This window comes from Falco rusticolus, chromosome 7 (assembly GCF_015220075.1).
Source record: "Falco rusticolus isolate bFalRus1 chromosome 7, bFalRus1.pri, whole genome shotgun sequence".
Taxonomy (NCBI): domain Eukaryota; kingdom Metazoa; phylum Chordata; class Aves; order Falconiformes; family Falconidae; genus Falco; species Falco rusticolus.
The window spans coordinates 22584857-22612728 of record NC_051193.1 but is presented as its reverse complement, the minus strand read 5'-3'; the positions used below and the strand labels follow the sequence as shown (position 1 = coordinate 22612728).

Sequence of the window (27872 nt, the reverse complement as noted above, 5' to 3'; positions counted from 1 at the left end):
CTTGGTTTACGTCCCCTTTCTTTTAGTGCTTTCATAAAATGCTAGATAACAAGCCTTCCTCCCTACATAGCTGGTAAGTTAGAATTAGGGTCTGTGAAGAGTAAAAAATGTTTCAGTAACTTTAAGAGAACTTTGATGGAACTCAAATGGCTTGGAACTAAAGAAAACGGTTAACATGTTTCCATCCTTACCTAATACCCTAAGTAAAATGTAATAGTTGCATACTCAATTTTCTAATTGGATTGCTAAGTAAGAAAATGTATTATTCATGCTGAAAAACATTATCGATACAGCTATGTTCACATTTTACCACATCATGAACAAATATCCCCATTCAGGGAGGGGAGGAGCAAAGTAATATGACCTTGAGCATTTGTGCACAAATAGGCAAAGAAGCCAAGTGGGAGAGTGTTCCAAGACCCTTTTTAGCTCTGTAAACCAAAAAACCACAACAGCACCCACCCCCAAAAAAACCCAAACCCCACACCACTCCCAAAACAATCCTGATAGAAAACTGGCAAAAAGGCGTAAATAATATGTTGACAGATGCAAACCTGCTTTCATATCTTGTAGCTACTTGAAAATCTGTTACGTGTTAACATCTACAGACATGTATCTTTTATCACAGCGCTTGGGGAGCTGGCATCAGGAGAAGGTCTTGGGTTTCTAATGTGACTGTGGAATTCCTGCCTTGTTTTGACTTGTCAACAATATGTGAAACTGGTGTTCTTTCACTAGTTGTATATCCAGGGTAAGAATTGTGTCAACACCTCAGTTTCCACATCACAGTGAGCATGTTTAGCCCAGCAGTCTCCTTTCCAGGTTTATAAATGCTGTTTGTCCTTCCTGGCTGTGCTTCCAGTTTTGTTCCTTCCTTTTTAATGCATAAGGGTCCTACCTCAATTTTAGGAATAAGTTAATGCAATACCAGAATATTACAGTGTCATACAGTGCCGTTAAATATCTCTTAAGATGTGAAGATACGATAATGAAATTTGTCTTCTGAGTGAGTGTTTTACAGACAGTCACGCTGGTCAAGTATTTCTCTAGAATTTCAGCTCTGACTAAGTTTCTGTAGTGCTGTGATTTATTTCTTAGCTCAGTCAAATTAGAGAGTACCAAAGGATATCTGTGGATCAATTAACCGGGATGGAAAGAAGGAGTAAGTATATTCACTTATGGTGAGAGCTGTAAAGTCCTCTTTCCATTTTTGATGCACCACATAAAGAATGTTTTCAGGATAGCTAGCTCATCGGTTCTTGCCGAGGAAAGAAAAAGCCATAGGCATGCAAGCTACTAAAATATTTCTGCTGAGATTGTTCGAAACTTATCTTCCTAGAGAAAGTAATTGGAAATACAATTTTACAGTACTACTCTTGCAGTAAAAATTGGTTTCAAGTGGAATTTTGATAGCATGTTTCCTTTCTGTTCAAACATGAACAAAAGACAATGTATCAGTTGAAATAAATTTTCTGTTCAGGACTACCTGTGGCACCCGAGCCAAGTTCCCCATTATGACACTCCAAGCGCTTTCTCCACATATCTTTAATAAAAGGAGCAACAGTATTGTAAAAAGAATATACAGCAAGAAATTGGAAAATCAAACCAGTTGTTCCTAGGTAATTGAGGTCTAACTTCAGAACTTGTTTCTGCAGTTGAGATGCCAGTGAGAGGGGAAGAAGGTCTGCTTTGCTTCAGTGGCAGTTTTTCATGCGTTCTTTCTGTTTTAAAGAGGTACTACAGTCACACTGTTCTTTAAGGAAGAACACGTATCATGTTAGATATTTGTGTCAATCTTTTAATAATTTGTTAAACAGCATTTTTAAGAAGTCATAAATTCTGTTCCTTAGAGGAGAGGCTGGCTCTTGGAGTCTTCCGGGCATATAAAGGATTCAAAGGCAGGCAGACAGGCAGTAAGTCTGCAAAGCTGTACCTGTAGCTACAAGTGTTAAAATGCAACAGAGCTGTCAGATCATTTGAAACCACGATAGTGTTGATCTGCGTGAGTTCCAGCAGTGCAAGTTCCATTTTGTGTGCTTTTAACGAGCAGATATCGTCAGTGTTCTGTTACCAGTGCAGTAAGATTAATCACCAACAATTGCAGAGTCCCACATGTAAATGAGAAACGGGCTCGCTGTGGTACATGCACGTAGCTTGTAGTGACACAGCCCTGGAGCAGAAATGTTGACTGTCTTTATGGGACAGAACAGGATTTCCCAAAGTTAATATTTCTAAATTTGCGTTAACTGTAAGGACATACACACTCAGGTATTCCTACTCTATGTAAGGTTTTAACTTGAAGCCTTTTTTTTTTTTTTTTTTTAACTGCTGTAGACTTCGCTGTGATTTAAGCTGGAGCTGTTCAGGATCCATAGTGTTTGTCAGACTGGTCTGTATGCAGCCTTCTGTTTGACGTCCAAGCTGAACTGACATCTAGCCCTCTGGGGGAACGCAGCTATCGATAGCCAGACTTAACCATCTGCCGTCCTTTGTAAGCGCAAAGGCCTCCCGCAGAGTGTGTTGCAAGGGAGAGAGATTTAAGGTAAATACAAGTTCAGCTGCAGAGTCGGCAAGAATGGGTGGGGTGTGCTCTCTAGGAGCCAGAATTCTGAGTTCATGTCAGAATTTTGTTGTTAGACAAAAGGGAAGATAACAGAAAGTGGAATTTGAGGACATGCTCTCACATAAGAGCAAAGCACAGGGTTTGCAACAGGGTGCTTTTTAAAAATGCATGCTGTGGTTCAAACAGAAACCTGAGTAATTCCAACTAGATGATCACAATGATTTTTTTTTTCTGTATCATTACACCAAGACAGACTCGGCAACTAAAATTGTTGACAGGTAACTGCAGTGCAGGTGGCACACAGTAAGGTGGCACTGGGAAATGTTTACCTCTTCTGGGCGAAAATCTGTACATGCGTCAAAAGCCGTTGGAACATGGTGTTACCAGTCCCGAGTACTCAATCCCAGGACCAAATCCCCATCTGTTGTACCAAGGCAAATTTTATACAGCAGAATAAAACTGTGCCAGTTTTTGGTGTCAGATTTTGTAGATGATGCCATAGCAACCTTTCATTAAAAAAAGAAAAAGAAAAAGGTTCCTTTCCATGTAGCAGAGCAGCATGCAGGAAAGAGACAGCTTTGTGGTTTGGGATGAAAATAGCGATTTGTTTTGTGCTTGGCAGTGAGAAACGGGTGCTTATATAGACCGGTACTGCGGTGTGTTCCCAATGTAGCATTTAAAGCTACAGGTTCTAGGTCACTGTCTTTTCCTATAGGTCTAGCGTTCGGTCATACTGCCCTTCCTTCAGTGGCAGCTTTCAGTGTCTTGGCAAAGTGCGTGCGAAGGGTCAGACTGTGTTTTGCCTGCATTGCCATGCAGCCCTCCTGTAATGAGCACGCCTGACAAACGGGCTACAGGTGTGAGTCACCGAGGAGGCGATGGCTGCCAGGTGCTCTGCTTTTGCTAGCAAGATCTTCTGTGGTGTAGTTATCGGCCTCAGCAGATGGAATGACCGTATGGATATATACATCCTGTAATCTGAGTTTGTTAATATCCCTGAAATTCGTGTAGATCATACAGTTACCCAAGCTCTGTCTGCTGTGGCTTTATGCCCTTTCCCATTGTGGAAGGAGCTTAGAAAGCAAGGGGGGTCCACTCTGAGCCTTGTGCCCCCACAGGAGAGTCCTCCTTACTCTGTGTGTGTGTGTGTCTTCCGTTAAGACATAAACTGTTGACCAAGTCCGAGGCTAAGGCTGGATCCAGCCGCGCCTAGGCTCGTAAGGAGTGCAGGGAGCAGGGGGGTCGCTCTGAACCTCGTGACTCGGCCGGAGGGTCTTCCTTACTGTTTGTGTCTCTGGTCTCCGTGTGAATCACTCTAACTCAGTTTTCCTTTGTATGCTTCTTCCATGCAGTAATTAATAAGGTGAACCTTGCTAATGAACTTAACTGAACCTTGTCAAAATTTATTGAACTCTGTCAACTCAATTTTATTGTACCTCAGTAAGACGTACTGCTGCTTCTCTTTCAAGTGAGGTGCATTCCAGTCATCTGCAACAAGAGGGTATCGAAACTGCAGTTCTCAGCCGTAATCAGACCTAGCGTTTGTGACAGCAACGCGCGTCTTTCCAGTTTCAAGGAATAACAGAAAGAAAACAGTTTTTTTTCTTTAAGACCATCCTGGTGGAGAAGCATGCCTTTGTGCAGCCTTTACAAAATGTATCAGCCATTTGTTTGGACTTAAACCAGAATGCAGTTCCTTGCAGCAGTGCTACCCAAGAGGAGAGTGGGAGTGGAGTAAGATACTCACACTGACCGATTACACGTTACACAATTTGTTGCACTTAAAACTGAACCCATTTCCTTGATGCCTTTTCAAGCATCGACTTTTTTTCTGGTTTATTGTCTGGAATCATGTTAGCGCTTCTGTCCGCTCTCAGCGTTACCAAAGGACATTTTTCTCTGAGTTTTTCAAGACCAGTCTGTGTTATGTTCCGGCAGAAATCCACATGGAGCGTTTGCAATGATCCCCCGTAGAGGGTCACTGCTGCTAGTGTCTGGTCTGTGATCCGCACACAGTTTTCCAGTTTGAGTGTCTTGAGGTTTGGGCAGTTCTTGAGAAGCAGCAAGATGCACTCATCTGTAACGTGGCCACACCCAGCGAGGGTCACAGATAGCAGGTTTGGACATCTGAAAACACGATTGTTACAGGTGAGACAAGGGGGAAAATATGTAATAGAGCTTGAAGAAGCTAGTATAGTCAAGAGTAAATATGAAAGGTAGAAAAATACATCCTCTTCCATTGGGAGGGGTAAGGTGGCACGAGCAGGTGGGGGCGTATGTAGGCCTTAACGCTGAGCTCTGCTGGTCGTGAGGCTTACCTTTGCCTTGTGTGTCCGTATGTCGGTACCTCGGTGTGGTGGGGAAGGGGAGGTAGGCGCCTATTTCAGCTGCAGCTGCGTTGGTTTTTGGAAGGCGGTGCATGGTGCCGCGCTTCTCCGAGCGCAGCACGTGGGCGAGGACTCAGGTCAGGATGAGTGTGAGGACAACTGAATGAAGAGCCGAGCATGGGCAAGTAAGACACTTCCACTCCTGATTCTATGGGGATTAATGGGTGTGTTTCAGCTCCCTGGATGTACTTAATAGATGCCAGCTAAAAGTGTTGATGCTCGAACCCCAAACAGGTCTTAAACCTTCCTTCAAATCACTGAAAACGGTAAAAATGCTACTGGTAAACAATGACGCAGCAAATTTCAAAAGCTTCCTTTTTGTGGCTTGGGCGGATGGGGAGAGCACAGCGAAGGGCTGCTCCTAGTCACGGTGTTGGCTCCGACTCCCCGTCCGTGGGTGGCAAACGGGAGCAAGGCAGCTCCGCGTGCAGGGCCCCTGCGCGCCACCCTGCCAAGCCTTCGCAGAGCGAGCACGGTTCCGCTCCCGCCCGGTCAGCGCGGTGCAGCCTGGTGTCCGTTAGCCGGGGCTGCTGCGGGCCGTGCTGGTGCAGCGCCAGCACCAAGCCTGGGAGACCCCCGGGCAGAGCGGTTCGCCTGCCTCCCCCCGTAGGAGCTGTGCGGTTGCCGTGAACACATCCGTGCTCGGAGCCCGTGTCGGGGTGGGTGTGCAAGGGCAGTGGGAGCGAAGAAGGGGCTCTGCCACGGCTGCGGCGTGTTCGTTTGTCCTTAAAACTGGTACATGGTACGTTCCCGTCTCTGCACCCCAGCCCATCCCCCCACTGCTGCTTGACTTCACCTTTGGAGCAGGGGGAGTAAAGTGTGCTGCTGTCAGCGTGGTCGTCCCCCCAGCCCCCCTTTTCCTTTACCCTCAGGAACAGTTAGAAAAGCCCGTGGTTTAGAGCAGGCGAAGTTCAGAAGGGCTCCAATCTGCCATCTCTGTGACTTCATCCACAGAGTGAAAGTACTCCAGGGTCGGGGGGAAAAGCTGGATATTTAATTTGCATTCTTCTTTGCACAGAACGCTAGGGATTTTGTTTAGATGGAAATGCTTTCAGTGGGGGGAAAAAAAAAAAAAAGGCAGGAACTTATCTTAGGAAGGCTAAAGTGGATGAGGTGCGCGGGGGGGGTGAGTGTCAGTGTAATTTTTAAGAATTCAGTAACTAGTGGAAGCAAACCCACGTTAAGGCTGAAAGGCCTTTGCTGGATTTTGAGAGGCTTTGAGATCGCAGAGAAAAGCATTTAAATGTTAAACTGTTTCTGCAGACCTGTGGTTGTGTCCCCTTTCTGAATCCTCATTTGTGATGGCAAAAAAGTGGAAATAGTTAAAGTCTGGCATTGTGGTAGGCAACCTAGTGCCAAAATGAGAGAGTGCATCACCCAATACCCTCCTTTTAGGCACAGAAGTGCTTCCTAATGATGCTCTGCTAATTAACCCAAACTTTTCTATCAGTTTGTTCTGGAACAGTTACTTCTGAACTGTATTACTTGCAACTTAACGTTCTGGTTTGAACCTACATTTCAGTCCTTGTTTTGAGCCTGCACCGCTGCCGGTTCTCACCAGGACACCATGTGCTCGCAGTATCCTCTAATTTGCCGGGGTTTAAATTGCCGCTGCTAAACAGAGCTTTCTGCCTTCCGCGCTGTGGCACAAAGCCCTGCCCTGGCAGGGTGGGCACCGACATGCCCCTTTCAGCTCCCATCTACGATGGCAACCGTCCCTGGTGGTACTAAAACACTAGGGTTGGCCCTACCCCGTTTGCTGCTCCTAAGGTAATTTAACTTTTTTTTTTTTTCTTTAAAGCTGTTTTGTAGCAGTAAAGCTCTTACAAGAAATGCTGTGTACCCATCCACAGTGATAATTCTTTTCCTTTACTGTAGTTTATAAAAAGCTAAGAGTTAAATTTCAGTATAAAAGCAATACTTACTTCTTAGAATGAAACAAATTTGGTGTTTGGTAACATGTTTAATTAACTTGGTTTTGTTGTGACATGTATTTGCTATTTGAACTCATGCCTTCCCTCTAGCCCGTGCCCCCCCCGCCCCCCCCCCCAGTGCTCTGCACTGCCAGAATGGCACGTTTCAGTTAAGCAGCCATTTAGTAGGCAGTGTTGCACTTCCCCGTATTACTCTTTTTTTCAAAAACAAACAAGGAAAAAAATAGGGTTAAGGAAAGTCGATATGCAGTATATGCTACTGCCACTGTAAAACTAACTTCACGCTGCAATCAGACTGCAAAGCCAAAGCACTCACGTACTTAATGCTCCATTTCAGGTAGGATGTATGGAGTAAATAGCTCTCAATTCTCTCATTTCAAGGCAGTTAACCTTTACAGCAGATGTAGAGTTTCACACTCAAAGAACATACCTGTTGCAAACTTCTAGTAAGAAATCATTGACAGTGTTTTCGTGCCTGTTACAGAAGTCTTTCTGGAAATTGTTTTTCATCCAGTCCTCAATGTTACACACCTTGACTCTCTCTGAATACCAGCAGATGGATAAGTATTTTAAAGCAGGTCCCAGGAGAAAATTATCCTTCTTTAGTTCCACTGGAGAGTGAAAGTTCAACAAAGGCCACAGTACAGGATCCTGAAACACTTCTAGCAACTTGTGACATGTTTTTGCTAAACTTTTCCTACTATTTTTGTCCAGAAAAGAAAACAGATGTAAAAGGCATTCCCGATTCAGCTGGGTTATGTGCATAGCCCCTCAGAGCGTGTTAGAAAGCCGACAGTCTCCTGGCCGTGTGGAATCACGGCAGTGCCGGAGGGGGCTGACAATCACCAGAAGGCTGTTGCACATATATGGTTGTGGAACGGTGTTTATTTTTGGCGAACAACTGGTGCAGAAGCTAAGAACGGGGAAAGGAAAAGAAACACGAATGCATGCAACTCTTGCTCTGTTCCTGCAAGGGAATGGGATGGGCATGTAGAGCCGCAGTACTTGACGGCCATGAAATGCTTCCTTAAAAGGGATTTGTTGTTGCTGTGGGCGCTCCCGATGTTCAGCGAAGTTCTTGTGCTGAGTTACTGAATGGGGTGGGGGTGGGGGGTGTAGCTGCAGCTGCAAGGCAGAGCGGTGCCAGCCTTCCCCGCTGGAGGCTTTGGCTTCCTGGGCAGCAGCAGGTCGGGGACTGCAGCGCGCAGCCCCTGGCGCAGCCCCTGGCGCAGCCCCTGGCAGCTCTGCTGGTGCTGCTGCGGCCAAGCTTCCCCTTCTGCATCACGGCTGGGGGCTGTTACACTGGGTAATGACCTTTCGCAAACGGCTTGTAAAAGGTGCTGCAACATTCCCAGGGTGCTTTAAAACACAGACAGCCCCACCGACAAACACACGCACAGAAACCTGGGCAAACCCACAGACAGCAACAGCCGGACACGGGCACCAACAGTCACAAGCAGTCAACAACAGGCACCAACCACCAACACGAACAGGCACAAACCGGCACCAATGAGCACCAACAGGCAGACACCAGCAGCGAGACATGGACACCAGCAGGCACCAAAGGCCACCAACAAACATGGACATCAGTGCAACAGGCAGACGCCAACGGACAGAGCCACCTACACACAGACACGTCAGGCACTCCAGCTGACAAGCGTCGGGCTCTGGAGCAGCTCCCTGCCTGTGGGGTGTGAACAGCCCAGGCAGCCGGTCCCCCCCAGCCACCCGCAGGCTCTGCCCGCAGCCCTGGCTGTACACGTCGCCCTGAGGGGTGTGACAGGTTCAGTTCTGCTACCATCGACTTGGAAATGTTGGTGGGAAAAGGATCTAGAGAATCGGTTTTAAGAGGGCAAGTGCTTGTTTTCCAGTTCTCCTAGAAGAAAAATAAAGCTGCAGCAAAGGGCAGGTCAGAATTAAAAGCAACAATGAACAGCCCTATCACTTTAACGTTTGTGCAATAAAAATGCTTGAGATCAAGGGATTTCACGTCTGTCTTCTCTCTGGTGTTAATACAAGAAAACACATTCAACTGCCCCGTAGCTGGGAACAGCAAGGCGCGCTGCAGGGGTTTCTCAGGCGGCTTGCATGGGTTTAGTAGCCGGATTTTACTTAGCCGCATTTTAATTGGGTTTGTTTCAATATATGACAGAGTTGAGTGGGACCAGAGTTTCTCTTTTCCTTCTTACCCCGTGAATGCAGTCTGAAATTCAGCTCTGAAAAACAGACATTTTAAATTCACTTGCAGTCTGCAACAATTATTTTAGCTCCTATCTGTGCCTGAGTGCTGCATATGCCGACGCACAGTGACGCAAAGAAGCAGCGGTTGTGGATCTGTTTAATTCTTTAGAGTTAGTAATTTTCTACTATATAACAGTAAGCTGTGCTTAACAATTGCCAGTCTTTCGGTTTCGTATCCTTTGTCATTTACTATTTTCCCAGAGCTGAGGAGGAGATCCCGCTCCTGGCAGGCTGCAGCCAGGCGGGGATGCCCCACCAAGGGGCAAGAAGAGCTGGTGGCCAGCCCATCCCCCCGGCCCTGGGAACCAGCGGCTAGAAAGGGGGCCAGCACGGCTGGGCTTCGCTCACACGAGCGTCCCTCTAGCCTTCGGAACTTACCTTCGTTCCTGAGCAGGTGTAAAGAGTTGAGATGGCTTGGAGTTGCGGTATGTGCAGGAGAATTATTTATAAATAAAAAAGGCAACCGGCAAGCAAACTTGAATGACGAGGATACCAGTGCCAGGGTGGACTCTTACCATGCAGAGGACGCAAACGCCACAATCTGGTATCAACATTAACGGCTGTTGGCTGACAAGGCCCTTTAAAATTGAACACCAAGGCCTCGTTTTGGTTTTGGGAGCAGCGTTAAATAGCGGGAACACTTCAGTTTGCTTTGTTTTGTTTTCCCCAGCACAAGGTAAAGCACTCTGCCATTTCTGTTCAAAGGATTAACAAGTCATCATGTTCTGCAAGGCCCTAGAAGGACAAGAGGAGCTTCATTTTCTAAGGAAAGGAGATACTTTAATGGCACATTTTCCATAAACACACTGTGTGAATGAGATATAATTCATATTCAACCTGGAAATGCTCCAGAAACACACAAGATGAGCACAGTCAGTAATCCTCACTGAAAATTACACACTAGATTTTAATGGTAAACAATTACAACTATGGCACTACAGTACTTGAGGATATCCTAAAGCACATTGGAATCAATTTTCAAGGTGCTGATTACCTCATCGGTAAGACACAGACACATCAGTAATGAAACATTGTGGGGGAAACTTCTGAACAACACGCGTTACGCTTTCCATCGATTCTGCAAAACCCCGACGGATGGCCGCCTGCTTTTGACAGGGCCGCTGTCCCTGCCTCTCTGAAAGTTCTCTGCTCTCCTGCTGACACCTGGTGCACCTGAGCAGCACCTTCTGCTACAGCATGAGGAGCAGCTCCCTTTGTAGGGGCCTGAGCAATCTGCACGGCGCTGCGCCTCGCAGCCCCCCCATCCGCCACCCTGCTGGCGCCGTGTTCCGAGCGCTGCACGTTTTGCAGTTTTGTTTTACGTAAATCTTGTCTCCAGTTGTATACGCGGCTGAACATTACTGACAAAAGGAAAACCTTTGATCAGACACATTTTGGTGAAAAATATGCAAGTCTGAACTGTAGAGAGCAGTTGTTGCTTGCGGAGCAGTCACAAGCAAGAAAAAAAAATCTTGCCAGTTAGTGTGTACTATTATCAGCAGTAAGTAGAAAAGAAACATTTGGCTTGAATGAAATGATACCCCCCGCCCCCACCCCCTCCTGCCCCAAGCTAGTAGATAAATATAGGATATACAAGGTTAAAAATGTAATACTAGGCCAGGTGCAGTATATGTTACTGGTTCAGTGCTCAGTTACTTCTTTTTCTTTTCAACACCACACTGAATAGAATACAGTGGATAAGCAAAGTTCTCCACCAGGAAGAGAAATACTTGTGTTGCCACAACAAACTGTTCATACTGTCCATCTGGGTTTGCAGTGTGAGAAAGTTAAATTAGGAAAGGATTGACAATGTACTTGTTCCAGCAAAGCATATGGCTGAGTCTGTGTCACCACCTGCCGCGAGAACAAGCGTGACGGGATTGCATCGTGCTCCCATGGCTGCGGCTCGCCCGGCCCCTGCGGGCGACCTTGGCCCTACAGAGCAAACGGTACTGCAAGGAAATACCAAAGTGGGAACATAACTGACCCAACAAATTAACTGGAGAAGTAGAAGCCGCTTAAAATAAGTGAACGTTGCTGAAGATTACAAATTGAAGTTTCTATAAATACAGAAAGGCACATTTACATCACTGGTTTGCGAGAACACCGAGACACCTGACTAATGACTACTCAAGTTAAACTGCTTCTGGCCTGTAGCGAGTTGTATATTTTAAGCTTCATATTCTCAAAACTAAAATGCTAAAGGAATCCGATCCAAGTAGCACGCAGACAAAACACAGCTGCAGGTGGAATCTAGGTGGGAGCAGTACGGCTGCCCTGCAGGGTGACGCGGCAGGACACTGCCCTCGCCTGCGCAACCAGGGGATTCTGCCTGGGGCAACGGTGACAGCTACCTACTGGGCTGCAAGAAACGCAGAAATGGCAGGTGACAAACTATCTACAATTCAAAGCAATGAATACTTCTATTTATTGTTCAATTTCAGTAAAAGAAGACATCCTTATATATGTCACTTAAGGTATCAATAATCACAATAAGATTTTATCTAGCGTACAGTTTACATAGTCATACACCATTAGCAATGCTGAATGCGTTCTGCAGTTTTGTATTGAGCCAATTTCTCTCCTTCCTGGCTTAAGATGCTGTGAAAAAATCTACAAAAATGACATTCTGGAAACCACCCGATTGTGATTTCTCTTTGTACTTATCGGTGCACAGCCAGCAGGGAACCCATGGCAGGGAAGTGACGCGTACTCCCTGAGCACCAGGCTGAGCTGTGGTACAATCCCCAGGGACAGCTGCGCTACGTGCTAAAAGGTCTTTCAGAAGCATTAACTAAGAAGGGTAGTCACATTTTACTTGAGTTCTTTCGTGTTTTACTGTTACCACAGTAACAGAAAGGCGCTGTTTATTTGCGTTAAGTAAATTCTTCTCTTAACTACCACGCCTCTGAGATTCCTGCTGCCCAGTTCCTTGCTAGGCACGTGGGAGCGGGCTGGAAGGGCGGGGCTGCGGAAGGGAATGGAAATTCGGCATTGGCCAAATTTCAGGGTTCTCTTGGGGTTCTTGGCTTTTGCAGTACTGGTTTTCCTGTCCCCCTTTTTTAAATCTTATTTGCTGATTTCCACTCTCCAGAACAGCTAAAATTACTCTATTTTTTTTTAATAGAAGTCTTTGCCCATTACATAGCCAAGTTTTAAAAACTGTATCATGCCTCCAGCTTTTGCCTAGAGAAGGTAAATACAGACACCCCCCCCCAAGGCCAATGCGTAACTACTACAGCTACCCGAGTCTGCTCCCGTCCGCAGCAGCCTCGGCTCGTCACCAGCCGTCGGGCCGGCCACGCTGTGACGCTGAGCGTCCTCCCTTGAGCTGCTGGACCAGCTGTCACGCCACGCGGCTGAACACCCTCCGCTCCCACTCAGTTTTAAGTGAACTGCAGGCATTTAGCAGACAGGAGCTGTGCTTAGACCTAAGCCTGTTCTCACAGACCCCGGGCTTCGGGGCTGTGCTCCCCGTTCCCAGCAGGAAGGAGGGCTGGGGCCCGTCACCAGGAACTCCCTCAAGTTTTCAAGCAAGGAAGTGTTTGTGATCACATTTCAGGATGACAGCCTAGTCTTAAGGCAATTCAGGTTCAGTTACAAAAACTTAAAATCTCAATGCAATTTAGAGACATGTATATATTTTAAGATAATTTTAAAAAATTTGAAGGGGGGAAGGGCAGAGCGTATGTGGGGAATACTTGAATTAAACTGCAGTATTGATACAATTGAACCAACTGTTTATTTACAATGATTCCTGAAAGTCAGCAGCCTGAATACACACCAATACAGCAGCAATTACCTGGTCTATTTAATGATGCCACATCTCCTCTCTCCTGCAGACAAAGAATGATTGCTCAGAGGTCACGGTTTAGTTTCTTGCACGAGGGAAAATAATACGTGCAAACAATTCCTTAATTTGAAGAGATTAAATCATATCTACGTAACAGCTGTAAGAACAGCATGAAGTTGTATTGCTCTTCATAATCAGAAGCACATTTATCTTGCTTGTAAGGAGGACAGAAAGCTTCTCTGATGTAAATGTGCCTTTAGAAAGTGAGAACTGAAAACATTAATATAAAAAAGTCAAATAACTATTTCATGAAACTATATATATAAAAATTGAGTTATCACGACTAAAGCAGCAAATCAAAATCTGCTGAGGTTTTCTGGTATAACTAAAAAAAAGTTAGTTTGTGTCCAAGTTCAGTAAGTCAAATGCTACCATTGACACAACAAAACTAAAACCCACAAGAGGAAATTGAAAAGTGCACAATGAAATTAATAGTCTTGGATCAAGTATTTATGGAAAAATGGAAATGTTTTGTCCGGTGGACTTGATAAGTAAGAATTAAAGGAGGTATTAAAGTTTATCTGATCCAGATTTGGCTTGCCGTTCCACGTAGAAGAGGATGTAGGCCTTGGCCTTTACCACAGTCTCCTCGTCGGTCAGAGTTACAGTACTGTCGTTGAAATGGAACCAGCGGCCTTCGTGAGCTGCGTATGCAGTGTAATGTCCAGAGCCAACGCTGTCGCGGGGGGAAGGGGGAGAGAAAGGACAATCAGAAGGAGGCAGAGCAGCCCGTTCCCTGACGCATTTGCTATTAGGGCTAAGACACTTGCAGGAACCAGAGGAAGAAAGCCACTGGCAGCCCTCCACAAGAGCTGGTAAGATGCTTCCCTTCTTAACCTGTGGGGCTCAAAGTTCTCCAAACTTAAGTTTCACGTTAAATAAAATGGTCACTTACTGGGATGAGTTAAAAGGGCTTTTTGTATTCATTCATTCGCATCCCACAGTTTTTGTGCAAGGCTGCTTGCAACACTGAACTTCAACGTTTGCCTACGTAAAATCAAGTCTGTTTATCTGTTGCGATTCAAGCACTAGCTCTAAAAACTTGGCTACACTGTTTTCAGGAATCTTCCCCATTTCAGTCTAGTGACAGGAACAGAGTCTAAATACAGTCAAAAGCACTCACAGCAAAACTAATCCCAGAATACCAAGAAGAAAAATTTTCAAGTTCATCTTAAACCAATCCACGTCTTAGAGCCATAATCTCTTAAATAAGAGTCTTAACACACCAGAACTACAACTCCATCGATTTTCATTACCCTGCCACCCCAAGATAAGGCTTGCTTTCACCTTACAACACACACTCGATGTTTCCAACCATCTAATTCCAGTATAACCACGACCAGCTTTCCTTTGCTGTCCATAGACTTTTCCAACGACTGAAGCACCAGTGAGAGGCACTGCGCGCTGTCGGGGCTGCCTTTACTAGTCACGTCTTTCTAAGAGTCCAGACCACTCCTCCAGGGAAAGCAAGAGGGGCTTCCTGGACAGAACTGGTCTGGTATCTTTGAATTAAATTCAGGTATCCGCAAGGTTTTGATTAATGGGGTTTAGTTACTCTGAGAAAACTCCTTTCACAGCTCACACCCGCAGAGTGGCTGCCCAACCACCACCACCGTGTTTCTCTCGGGATAAACAGGTGTCTTGTCCCCACTACCGTTACTCTCAACGAATCCGTCCAGGGCTGGAGAAAGGATGCAGGGGGGGAATCAAAACCACACCCGGCAGCTTTACTTCAAAATATGAACACCAGCCAGCCTTGCGGCAGCCTATTGAGTGTTCACTCCTGCGGGACTGCAGGCAATACGGGATAACTGCCTTCACTGTGCCAGTCTTGGCTTCCAGTGGTTCCCAACACGCGCACACACTCTCAGCATTAAGGCACGTGCACCTTTCAAACTGAGTAAAAACAGGAAAAAGTATTTCTGCTTTGTACTAAGAATTTCAAAATGAGGCGTTAACTTGATTTACTCCGTTGCTTTCAGGCTTTCCATTCCTAGAGGAACGAGACTATTTTCATTTTCATTCTGCCTCACACTTGTAGTCATTACTCCCAAGGACTGCCAGTGGGTGTTCACAGAAATAACTGTATAGATCCATCTGAAATTAATTCAGCTTAGTCCCATGTAAGTTCATAAATTCCTGCTTATTTCCACCAGTAAAAATACAGACATTCACTGGGGACAGAAACACCTTAATTAACTCTGCATGTACTTCCGTGGGGAGGTGGTCTCTGCCGGGAAGCAGGCTCGCTCCGTGTACTCACCCTGAACCGTGATGCACCACAACAGCCACGAGGTCATACAGGCAGCTTTCTGGGCCGCTGTTTTCAGGCTGTGGTTAAAAACACAGAAAACTCTTCAAATCTCAAGAGCACCAACTATAATTTGTAATAAAGACATACATCGTGGAACAAGTTTCTACAGAAAGTATTGGCAGGCTTTTTACCTCCAACAAGTAGCATTTCATATCTAGGCCTCGTAAGGGAAACTCAACATATGTATCAACCTTGTTTCTCAGATATGCTGTCCAGTGAAATCGTTTCAAGTGTAAGCATAGCACCTACAAGATTGGGGGGGGGTGGGGGGAAAAAAAGGATGCATTAGAGGAAGAGGATGAACTTGGTGTTAAGACACCTGAAGTAGGTGGGAGGGTTAGGAGTTTACTGACAGCTGAAACATTGTTTCCTTCAACATACTGTCACACTGTTGTGCTTGTACGAACCTTTGGTAGTTTCTGAATCCAGAACTTTTTGGTGGACTTCTGTTTCTTTTTGCATTTGTGACACATATACAGCTCTGTCTCATCAAGTTCTTCCAGGTCTGTGAAACTGCGAAGACAATCTAAAATAGAAAAAGATACAAAAAATAAAACACCCATGCAAAGAAACCTGATTCAAGATGACATCAAGTGATTTTTGTAACGTGAAATACAACAAATACAGCAGTGTAGAAAAGGTGTGTCTATCTGCTGCAGTCAGTCCAATTGTTAAATATATCTGCGCAGCAAGAAGCTACGCAATCATGTGTGTAACACAATAATGTGTTGAAACGTGCAGCATTCCCTGTTCCTGGAAACAGCTATAAACCGTTCCAGAGAAAAAAGGCATTCACAAGGTCTCCGTCTTTCAAACAAGATTCTGTGCAATGTTCAGCACAACAATTTGCAAAAGAAACTAAATTACTTTCTAACAAAGAACATTCAACTTTTACAGCTGATTTGATTTTAGGTACAGAGTGAACAGAGAAAACAATGTGGTTTTGATTAATACTTTACAATCTGCAGCAAGTATATTCACAGCTCTGCAAAAATTAACGTCCTGTGAAACAAGGTCAGTAACAGCACTCCTGCCCAGCTTTGCAGGATTGTATTTACGTTGTTTAAAAAGCAGAACATCCGTGTACTTCTACACACAGAGCCTTAGCAAATGCGGTAGGCAACAATGCAGAGGGATTGGTTGGAAAGGCTGGAATGCCTGAGAAATACTCCGGCCACCAAGAAAAACCTAAGCTGGAACCCTCCTTGATATTTAGCTGACCTCCTGAAGCACTTCTTGGCCCCAGTCTACCACAGTAGCATGTCAGTACAGTGACTGGGGTAAAATAAAACCTGCACAAGAAATTATTCTGGCACCTTCTACCGCAGAACCTCACAATATTAGATGGCACGTGGTACCAAGTCACTCAAGTAGATACTCTGAAGAGTATAAACTCTTAATCCTGGCAATGACCTCATTATCCATGCACTCTTACCTCGTAGTGTGCACATTGGTCCACTTTCTTGATTTTTAGTACGTTTATTTCTGAACTGACTTGGAATATCTAGCGAAAGGTCTAGAAAAACAAAGATTTTAAAAAAAAAAGTTAGGGCTGAATAAAGCAATGCCTATCTTTGCAGGCTAAAACTCTGATTCAGTCATGTAACATCTATATCAACCTTCAGATTTATTCGTCTGCCTTAAGTCACCTGGTATTTTCAAAGCAAGATGCACCTTACCTAGGAATGGGTCAAACTTTCTAGATTCAGTCCCACATATTAGGCAGTTGACTTCATTTTGGAGAATGCCTCCAAAAATTGCTGTGACAACAGTAGATGCTCCATTTCTAGACAAACAACGTCAGAGAGGTAAAGTCAGTCAGAATGTCTGAGCTTAATTTTCAATACCTGTCAGGTGTTCACTGCTTACAACTTACCGCTACTAGGCAGAGCGGTTTTGTCCATGGGTAACAAACAGTGACTGAGTTCAACAGGTGCTTAACTCCCCCTAGAACTGTACAGTACTTGGTATTTAGCCACTATACTACTTTTGCTTTATCCTGTAGCATGAACTGCGCACGCTCTAAGCAGATGCTCAAAATTTCAGTGTTGGAAGTATTCTGGTTGATTACATTTCTGTAGTGGAGAGCTGATGCTCACAGGGTACAGTGTTTTAACCCTGTGATTAAGGCTGTTTCTGAAACAAAAATTCTTCCCTCTTAAGTAGGTTGAGCACATTTTTCTTTTAATTCTACACCCTTTGTTACAAGTCATTTTGACTTCCTAGAGCTTATTTCTGCACTTCACTTCCAAAGACAGCTTAAGTTGTATTAAGATATGATAAACAATATGCATCACCATCATTGTTCTCTATGCTTTCATTACTCCCAGTCTTTTCAGCAGATTATGCAATGGACTTACTTCTCATAGTCCAATTAAAAAACCATGAGTTTTAAGTTGTATTGTTATACAACTCCTAAACCTGCTAGTTTGTGCTTGCAGATCTGACGCTACAAGCCTGCAGAAACCTGCGTTCCTTATCTGCACTCCACCTACACCGTTACAGTTAATGTGAATGCTTCCTGTTGAGCAGAAGGAAATGGCTACCCAAATGAACTGGCACTCGAGAAGAGAGCATTCACCGCCTATTTATTACTTTACTGCTGGCATTTAAGTGTATGTGACCTTAATTTGCCCTCGACGTTACTCCACCTCACCATGCATTTGAACAGCCACTCTCCAGACAAATGTACGGTAGATTTTTGAACAAAGTTCAAATTCTCCTTGGGTTTCGACATTCAAAATGTTGACAAAACAAAATGGGCTTAGTTTTCAAATACATTTAAATTCTACAAACATTTTAAAATTCTTCTGTGGGACTTTGAAGCATCAGCAAAGGAATGTAAACGTGGTTGAGAGTACAGTCCAAACTCCAGGCTTTCCCTAATGAAGGATCTATAAAATCCTTTACCTCTCAGACCTGCTTACTGTATGTCCTCATTGGTATAAGAAGGGAAAATTCACTCAACTCTTACGTAGGGAATCCAAGGGCTTAGGGACCAAATGTGCAGGCTGAACTGACTTAACATTCCCTCCTGAAGCAAATTAAAGTGCTTTCTCTCTGTGACAGTTTCAATCTGAGAGAAAACACACCTGGGACAGAATTCAGAAACAACAGTATTTTCAGGAGTGAAACACATTACCTCTGTTTCAAGACACACAGTAACATGAAAATCACAACTACCAGGAAAAAAAAACGCAACAGCTTTAACTGTGTCAAGATATAGCAAGATCATCTGCAGGAAAATTGACTTAAAACTAACATTGCTCAGTCGTTAATCCAGGTCTGCTGACAATTTAAACCTACAAATATTTGCCCACTTTTTTGCTCCTGTACCGTTCAGGCCACCTATCACCCTAAGACAACGAGGCTGTCTGAACAGAAGAAAGAATTCTATATGGGTACAGAATAGCAAATACAGAGTTCTTTCTTTTTATTTTTGACAGACTAATGAATTACAATGTGTTTACAACTTAGCCTGTACGCTCACTCACACCTACAAAAAATGCTGGTCTAAGATCCTTTTGAAAGAAAGCACATCCTGCAGGATGCTAATCACCTGCAGCTTTGTAATTTCTAACATTTATAGAGGCACTAAAGGAGACTTAAACAAGGAACCATGAATTCGAAATTTCAGATCCACCACATAGAGACCCATACAAAGACATTAAAGTTTCAAAGAAATCAAAAAACACTTACATGCAGCATTTGTTGCTTGCAGACAGGCTAGAATTTTCTTGCAAAATTACTGAACGTGAAACACCATTGAAGCCACCCTGGAGTTCCAGGTGCAGATGGTCCAAAAGGTAACGCATGAACTCGTGGGCATCCTGCTGCTGGTATCCCCTTAAGAGAAAAGGAAACAACAGCAACAAGGTCACTAGTTGCACAGAGTGCTTTAGAGCAGACACAGAAAGCACCGCAGTCACAGTAAACAACCTTTGCTTGTTTAATAATACTGAGTGACTTTACAGAGACATACGTATTTTGTTCAAAAAAAAGTTTTCCAAGTAGCCTTTGGAAAGGTACAGCAATGTCTAGACAAATTAAACTATTTTTGTCCTTCACAGCTCGCTCTTTCTCTATGCGTCTGTCTTTCAGGATGGAGAACCATTTAAGAATATACATCTTAGACAGGAGAACACCTTTTATAAAATAACGGGGAGCAGCAGACCTAACATTTGCTCATGTACTCAGTTAACACAGCTGCCACGTTAATTGGCCTCACCAAACCCAGCCTGTGCTAGTAACATCTGAGGTCTCATACATGTGTTAATTAAAAGTACACAATGGTAGCACTGACTTCCCCTCAGTCACGAGAAGCATTTCCCCTTTTTCTTTGTTACTGGCTAGTATGTGAGTAGCACCTCCGCAGAACTGTTAGCAATCACATTCAGACAGCACGCTATCTACCCCTACTTTGAAACTACTATAAATTATGGTCAATATACTGAAATCTCAGGCTTGGTAAGATTCAGAAGACACCACAAAATGTATTGCTCATGTGGGACTCTGAGTCGGTGCTTCTCAGTGGTTTTCATTCAGCCACTGATCCCACTCACTTTGGCAGTTCCAGGTGTTTGCTTGCCTGTTTGTTCCCCTCCCCGCCAAAGTCAGGAATTTAATCCTGGGTTTGTTTCCCACATGCATCTTTCAGCTACCATACGAAGTCTGAAAGAATGAGGATGAAAGAGAGATTTCTTCCTCTCCCAGGGCGAGATCTATAGCCATGCTGACAATTGCACACCTCCCCTGCATAACCCACGCACCACTGATTGAGAGGGGGAGGGAACAGTGGGGCACTGAAAGCATCTCTCGAGCATTTGCGTTCAGAAGGGTAGGGCTCCAGTCCCAGATGTGTCATGCTACCAGCAGCAATGCTGCTCAAAGGGTCACCAGTATTATTTCACCACTGACAAACCTAATCAAAGGGAACAGAGAAGCCATCAGGGTAAAATATGCCTTGAAAGTTATTTCAGCTAAATCATGCACTGCTATTCATTTGCCACGAGACGTACAGTGAGATGAAGTAGGAAAGCAAACACGGCAAAACAGTGAAAGCTTTGTACAACACAGACATAATAACGCGCAAGTCTCTGTAGGCCTCGTTACAAAAATCCCTGCGTAGTAGAGCTGGCTTTCCCTCTCCCTCTTGTCCATTCTTTCAAGCTGTTTTATCATGCCTCCCCTGCCCCCTTCTCTCCTCACTACTCCACCTAAGTACTGGCAATAGCTGTCACGTGGGAATGTCCGGAAAAGGACAGGAGATGGTTTTCCATGCTACTGCTCGAGGCAGGCAGGGGTGGTACCGCCCGTGAGGCGCTCAGCACCGTACCCAGAGCGGGAGAGAAGCGAGCACAGACCTGGCGCAGCAGAACTGTGAGGCTGATGTGCTTAGTGAAGAACATGGGTATGTCCTACAAAAGTATTGCCAGGAGGTAACAAACTAAAAAGGAGATAAACTCTCTTCATCTTGTAGGATTACAGAAATGTTTTCTTTCAAACTAGCAGCTTTAAATAAGAAAACATTGAGTTTGTACGTAGCTCTTACAGCACCCTGACAAACATCGGCAGCACCACCTCCCTTTCAGCACTGAAAAACTGGCACCTGAAACCCTGCTGTGCTTTGCCAGGCCAGTCCTGGACAGTCAAAACTAGGACTTACTCTCTCAAAGTTGCAAAACAATTATACATTATTACAAAACGAAGTAGTAAAACAGAACTCAACTGCAAAGCTGCAATGTTAACTGCGCACTGTAGGATCGTTTTGAAGTTGCTGAGATAACACAAGGTTTGCTTAGTTCACTGAATACAGATATCTTCAATTTAATAAACATGTAAGCAATCATCATAAACAGTTGAAGATGAGATTTATGGAATGCCTTTGCTTCAGACATCTTTTCAACATTAAACACCTCATAAACTCATAGAACTTGAGCTGGTCACTGCCGTAAAAGATAACAAAAAACGTTTTTACCAATAAATTGGAAACAAAAGTAGGGCCAAGGATAATCTTCATCCTTTATTGGATGTGGCAGGGAATGTTGCCAAAACAGCTGAGGTACTTGATGCTTTCTTTGCCTCAGTCTTTAACAAGACCAGTTACCCTCAGGGTACTCAGCCCCCTAAACTGGAAGACGGGGACGAGGAGGAGCAGGACGAAGTGCCCACAGTCCAGGAGGGAACAGTTACTGACCTGCTGCTCCACCGAGACACGCACGCGCCTGCGGGGACGGATGGGACCTACCCAGGGGTCCCGAGGGAGCTGGCACAGCAGCTCGCCCAGCCACTCGCCCTTGTTTACCAGCAGCCCTGGCCAGCCGGGGCGGCCCCCACAGACAACGTGACGCCCATCTGCAGGAAGGGCAGGAAGGAGGATCCGGGGAACTACAGGCCCGTGGGCCCGGCCTCGGTGCTGGGGAAGGCCATGGAGCAGCTCCCCCCGAGTGCCGGCGCAAGCCACGTGCGGGACCGCCGGGGATCGGGCCCAGCCCGCACGGGGTTATGCCAGGCAGGTCCTGCCTGACGGGCCTGAGCTCCTTCTGCAACAACATGGCGCGCCCAGCGTACGGGGAAAGGCCGCGGGTGATGCTGCCTGGACCTCAGCAAAGCCTTTGGCACCGTCTGCCGCAGCATCTCCTGGAGAAACCAGCTGCTCGTGGCTGGGCCAGTGTGTCCTGTGCTGGGCAACAAACTGGCCGGATAACGCACTGGCCAGCTGGGTAATGTGCTGGCCCAGACAGGTAATGCACCGGCCCAGACGGGTAACGCGCCGGCCGCAATGGCCGAGCCCAGAGCGGGTGGGGAACAGAGTTACCTCCCGCCAGCGGCCGGGCACACGGGGCGTCCCCAGGGCTCCGTGCTGGGGGCAGTCTGGTTTAGGATCTTTATCGAGGATCTGGGTGAGGGGATCGAGTGCACCCTGGCCAGCCTGCAGGCGACACCCAGCTGGGTGCAGCGCTGCCCTGCTGGGGGGCAGGGGGCTCTGTGGGGGGGCTGGGCAGGCCGGGCCCATGGGCCGAGGCCAGTTGTGTGAGGGTCACCCCGGCTCAGTGCCCGGCCCGTGGGGCACAGTGACCCCAGGCAGCTGCGGGTGGGGGCAGGGGGCTGGGAACTGCCCGGGGGGAAAGGGCCCGGGGGGTGGCGGCTGAGCGTGAGCCACAGAGTGCCCAGGTGGCCAAGGAGGCCAGTGGCATCCTGGCTCGTATCAGAGGCAGCGTGGCCAGCAGGGCCGGGGCAGTGACCGGCACCCTGTACTCAGCACTGGTGAGGCCGCAGGACGAACCCTGTGTTTGGTTTTGGGCTCCTCACTCCAGGAGGCACACTGAGGTGCTGGAGCGTGTCCAGAGACGGGCAACAGGGCTGGAGCACCTGTCTGATGAGGAGCCAAGGGCAGCAGGGGTGTTCAGCCTGAAGAAAAGGAGGCTCAGGGGAGACCTAAGGTTGCTCTCTACAAATGCCTGTCAGGGGCTGCAGGCAGTGGGGGTTGGTCTTTTCCCCCAGATAACAAGCCACAGGACAAAAGGAAACTGCCTCAAGCTACGCCAGGGGAGGCTTAGATTGGATATGGGAAAAAAATTTCACTGAGAGGGCAGTCAAGCACTGGCACAGGCTGCCCAGGGAGGTGGGTGAGTCACTGTCCCTGGGGGGTGTTTGAAATACATGTAGCTGTGGTGCTCAGGGACATGGTTTGGTCATGGACTGGGGCATCCTGGGTTAATGGCTGGACTCATCTCAAGGGCCTTTTCCAACCCAAATGGCTCTAGGATTCTACAAAAGAGCTCTGAAGTATATGGCACACTTGCTCTGCCACAAATTTGATGAAATAACCTTTGGAATCATTCCACATTGTTGGTTGTGCTCCTGGTGCATGCGTTTATACTTGCATACAGAAATGTTAATTATAGACAAAAAATTCTTTGGATTTGTTAAAAAGCGTAAGTAAAGATACAGATCTTTAAAACAACATGATGATATGGACAACACCAGTTTAAAATAAACTATGATCTTAGAGCCCTTCAGCAAAAAGCATAGTTTCTCTGCTAGTCAGCTTGTGTAACGAAACGGATCTCCATCCACCTGAAGCAATTCAGTTCAAGCCCACCTCTGACATTCCCGCTCCTACTGGCAACAAGCTCCTATAAACAGGAGCAGTCACTAGGAAAATAGAGCGTACTGTTTATACAGCGGCAAATCAGCAAAATACACATCTTGCAGCTCAGCATGGGGCTACAGAACTCTCCCAACATGCAGCACAACAGCAGCAGACTTTGCCCAACAGTCAGGAGGCAGGACTTCCGCAGCAGGATTAGAGCCCAGAGGCACCCCAGCTGTGCTTACAGTAACCATAAATTATATTCTGTATGCAGTAAGAGACAGACAGCCATGGAGTGCATCAGCAGCAGTTTCCTCTGCAGCCTTCTGTAAGAAGAACAGCACTTGCAGTTCTCAGAGGCAGGCACAACTTGCCTTTAACAACCAAAACTCTTTGGGCTACAACAATTAAACCATGCTTCCTACCCCTGCCCCATCACTTCAGGCTCCATAAGCACAAGCCAAAGCAGATGTTTGCTGTTAACCCACTACTGCCTCTAGCTTGCTTTCACATGTATGCCCACCCACCCTCTCCTCCCAGTCTCACAAGTAGGATTTTATTTTTTTTTTACAAGGTACAATTAAGCACTGTTCAAATTCTCTCCTCGAATCATGTGGGAGTGGAGATCTACTGAGCAGCTGCCTATTCTCCGTATGATTTAATGAGTTCTCTTATCAGTCAATCACAGACATGCTCCCAGCTAACTGGGAACAAAAAGGGAAGGGGGAGAACCCCAACAAACCACTTTTTATTGTAAAAGCTGTGATAGAACCCACAGTGCTGAAAATTTGCTTGAGGAACTAACGAACTGGTTTCTCAATCTAACAAGAATTATAGTGAAGACTGTAATAGGGAAACTGGTCAAGGACATTATGGATGATGATCATTTGCCTATCATGTTTTGGTCACTCCTTGCAACTACTGGTATTAAACTTCCTTGATTCTCATAAGCCGAGTGAAACATATTTGGCAGCGTGAAGAAAAGAATAAACAGATTAGCGTTATTCAGTTACTGATTGAGCAGATGTGTTCACAGCATCTTTTCAGCACTGCTGGAGATGTCACATAACAGAACATCTTTACTGTCTGAGAACATGGAGCAACTTACCTTCATCACAATATATCCTAACAGGTTTCAGTGCTCCTTTGAAAGAAGTTCAGGGGCCAGGACAGGGAGACCTTGGAGAGGAACGACACTGATTTACTTGGGTAACCTTCTTTTTGCCTTTCTTTTTATCGTGGTTTTTTTTTTTTTTGTCAGTATGGGCACAAAACGCCTATTATGCACAAGATTTTTTTTTCTTATAGCCATTAGTTCACGTCCAACTGGTGAGTATACAGTATTTTGAGAGAATCAAGGAAGTTTCAGCCAGTATGTCTGCATTTAGGCCTGTAGGTGCTGTTTCTTTTTTGATCTGACTACATCACCTTCTTATTGCAGCCAAACTTGGGTTCTGTCAACACCACGCACTTGGCACTTATCTACCAGTCATTATCTTGATTCTTTCTGCCATTTGGAACACTGGCTCAAATGTACAACTACTACTATTTTAGTATTTGAGATGTCTGTCCTCTCTGACACTGCTACACGTAGCACATGGTAGGAGGCTGGGGGAAAAAAAAAGCACTACCGATGAACAACAAACTGTCAAAGCGAACATCCTTTTCAATTTGTGGGCATATGGGAAAGCTGCATAAAGTACACCCCATGGATTCAGCAAACTTTAGAGTAGGACACCAGCAATACTAGGCTGCAATCAAGAATACTTTCCTTATTTTACAACTTACCTAAAATTTGGCATGATTTTCCAAACAACGTAAAATAAAGACTCTGGACTAAATGCAGTTTGGCTTCCTTGCCATAAAGCACAGAGGGTCTTTCTGAATTCTTCCACCAATGAACTGGAAAGAAAGTAATACAAACCCAAGTTAATCACCAGCTTTTATAACCCTTATAGGTTTACTAGCTCAATGGTACAAATACCAGACATTACTTTGGCTAAGATTGTAATGATTGGGTAAATATCCTTTCCAGTAGTTCAAAGATTTTATGTCCAAAATCCTACTCATAACACTGGAGAGAGACAAAGGTTAGGAAAATCACATTTCTGATGTTGAGGACTCACATGGAAATCTATCCACCTTTCACCACTTTCCTGTAGACTCCGCTAACATCCCTCCCTTAACACCTGCTCAACCAAGCTACAGATTGTGAATCGCTTACTCAGATTTTTTTAGGGGTTTGGTTTTGTTTTTGTAGTATGTTCCCTTAAAGACACATCCCCATGACTGTATTTTAGCTGGAATTAAGTAACATGTCTGGAGTACATATAACTAGCACTTCTTAACCTTCAATACAGTCACTCTCCAGTTCTGATATATCTGACTGCTTCCCACTGCAGCACCAGCAAACTGCAAGCTTGGGTTTTTGGTTTTTTTGTACAGCCAATATTTTTCTGTGACTCTGTACCCCATGAATCATTTTTATTATGATTCTGCAGCACTGAAAGCATATAGTGGCTCTACCACCTAAGCATTTGCTGCTTTCCATAAAAGTTTCCAGCAGTTCTGTGCTAACAAGGAACATGCAGCTTACACATTGTTATCTCCCTGGCTCCTGGTATGGTAAGTTCGCCTGCCTGCCGTCTTCCCGTTCCTCAGCTCCACAGCAGGCAACTCTTTGAAGTAACAGCAAAACTGTTGAATGTTACTATGGAAAAAGGAAAAAATAAATCCTTAAAGAGCAGAGAATAAAGAGAATATTATGTATTCTGGAACTTGCTCTTTGAAATGCATAAACACAACTTCATGCAGTGATAGAGGATAGCAGTACAAAAGAGAAGAAATACCGTAGAGCAAATACTCATCTCCTGTAAACGACTGAACAGATCTGTAAATATCATCATCCCAACTACCTGAAATAACTACATTTTGGCTCTGCTTTGACTAAGACACCATGACAGACTGAGGGATCGGAAGCCATTCCCTAACAAAGCAGGCTGCATCTGCAGAGGAGAAGTTAACTCCATGTCTGCCGCCAATCAATTCTAACCTCTGCCACCACGGTCCCAGTAAGGAACATGAAAAGTATGTGCCTCAACTCCTGACGGTGAACCCTGAATGATAGAAAACAGAACGGAGTCCTGCTTTTATTAGTCCTGCTATAGTGGCAGTCTCCCAGTGAAGCAGGCAAATTGGGAAATGCAAAAGGACAATTACAGAGCAGCAGTAGTCTCGGCAGCAATGAAACGCAGTCTAACATCTCAGCACTGCAGAAACCGTTCCCCTAGCCCCTTCGTGAGACCCCATCCCTCAAAGCACTGTCTCTGCTTTCACAGCAACCCTAAGCATCAACAGGTTTCAACAGCCTCAGCAATAACAGGGCAATCTCGCTTTCCACTGAGGATATGGCAGGCTTCCTCTGGAACGCTGCATCACGGGCAGTCCCACACTGCGAAACACAGCTTCACGGCACCTGCACACCCCCCGTCCTGCAAATCCAGGTACACTCTCGTACAGTGGCAACTTGCCAAATTCACTTGCCTAATGCTACAGCACACAACCACTCTCACAGTCGCGGAGAAAGCTTCGGAAGTACCTGAGCGACTGAAGGATTGCATTCATGAAACATGTATTCCCCAGGTTCCGAAGGCCTGTGGCACAAAGGGCAGTGGTGCTTCCCTGCAAACAAGAACGGGTAAATTAAAGAAAGGCTTATTGCTGCTCCCCCACTTTGTCCCCCCAGAGCTGTTTGCTGGTATACTGGCATAGATGTAAATAATAACAAACTTCACTGTTTGAAAAGTGCAGTCTCAAAGCCAAAGCAACCACCTCACCAACTCAAACTGCCTTGAAGCTCCAACTTGACATGAAACTTTCATTGCAAAGTACTTGTGTGTATATATGTTCCAATAACGCTCAGTGAGAACTGGACAGGACAGCAATTTCCCCTGAAGTGCCTTTGAAAACTGAAAATACCAACCCTTATCCATGTAGTCTCATGTCTAATATGCACAGTAAGGCAGCCTGCAGCTTGGTTTTAAGTCACCAGCATTACCCTGCTGTCCTGGTGGGGTTTTGTGGTAGCCAGGGGTTTTTGAAAGCCAGACAACAGCACTTATTTGGGAAAGAAACAGCCAAGTTAAGACTGTGCAACAGAAGTGATGTGTTGAATGCAGAGAAGCAAAACATAAATCATTCACAGTCTAGAAGTCTCAACAGGTTAGAGCAATGTTACCCACAGATGAGCTTGCTTTTGCCAAATGATCTTCAGGGTGGGCTGGGAGGAGAGGGAAGAGAAACATGGACAGTGTTGCACTTACAACTTCTAGAATCTGCAACACTTGGGACACATTCAATTGTCTACAAAATATGACATTGGAAGTTCATGACATTTTAGAGCATTCTTCATTATTCTAACAGAATTTAGAAGCTAGACTATCTTTTAGTAGTAGGATCTCAAAATTAACATACTTCTTGACACCA

At 45.4% G+C, this 27872-nt stretch overlaps 2 protein-coding genes across 5 annotated transcripts in view; both read right to left on the bottom strand.

Moving 5' to 3' along the window:
- Positions 1–2284: 2284 nt before the first annotated feature.
- Positions 2285–9896, bottom strand: FBXL22 (F-box and leucine rich repeat protein 22). The gene is made up of 2 exons (XM_037396087.1): positions 7315–9896; positions 2285–4690 (listed from the first exon to the last, which is right to left on the bottom strand). The coding sequence occupies exons 1-2, from the start codon at positions 7647–7649 to the stop codon at positions 4345–4347; spliced, it is 681 nt and encodes a 226-aa protein (XP_037251984.1). The 5' UTR covers positions 7650–9896; the 3' UTR covers positions 2285–4344.
- A 1633-nt stretch (positions 9897–11529) lies between these two features.
- USP3 (ubiquitin specific peptidase 3) overlaps positions 11530–27872 on the bottom strand; it is a 49900-nt gene continuing 33557 nt past the window's right edge. For all 4 annotated transcript variants that reach the window (XM_037396085.1, XM_037396083.1, XM_037396084.1 and 1 more), the window contains exons 6-15: positions 26986–27068; positions 25984–26097; positions 25176–25289; positions 18992–19138; positions 16972–17078; positions 16728–16808; positions 15700–15818; positions 15424–15537; positions 15242–15309; positions 11530–13654 (exon numbers count right to left, since the gene is read on the bottom strand). In XM_037396085.1, the coding sequence (XP_037251982.1) occupies positions 13489–13654; positions 15242–15309; positions 15424–15537; positions 15700–15818; positions 16728–16808; positions 16972–17078; positions 18992–19138; positions 25176–25289; positions 25984–26097; positions 26986–27068 (1113 nt within the window). In that variant the 3' untranslated portion in view covers positions 11530–13488. The remainder of the gene's footprint in view (positions 13655–15241; positions 15310–15423; positions 15538–15699; positions 15819–16727; positions 16809–16971; positions 17079–18991; positions 19139–25175; positions 25290–25983; positions 26098–26985; positions 27069–27872) is intronic.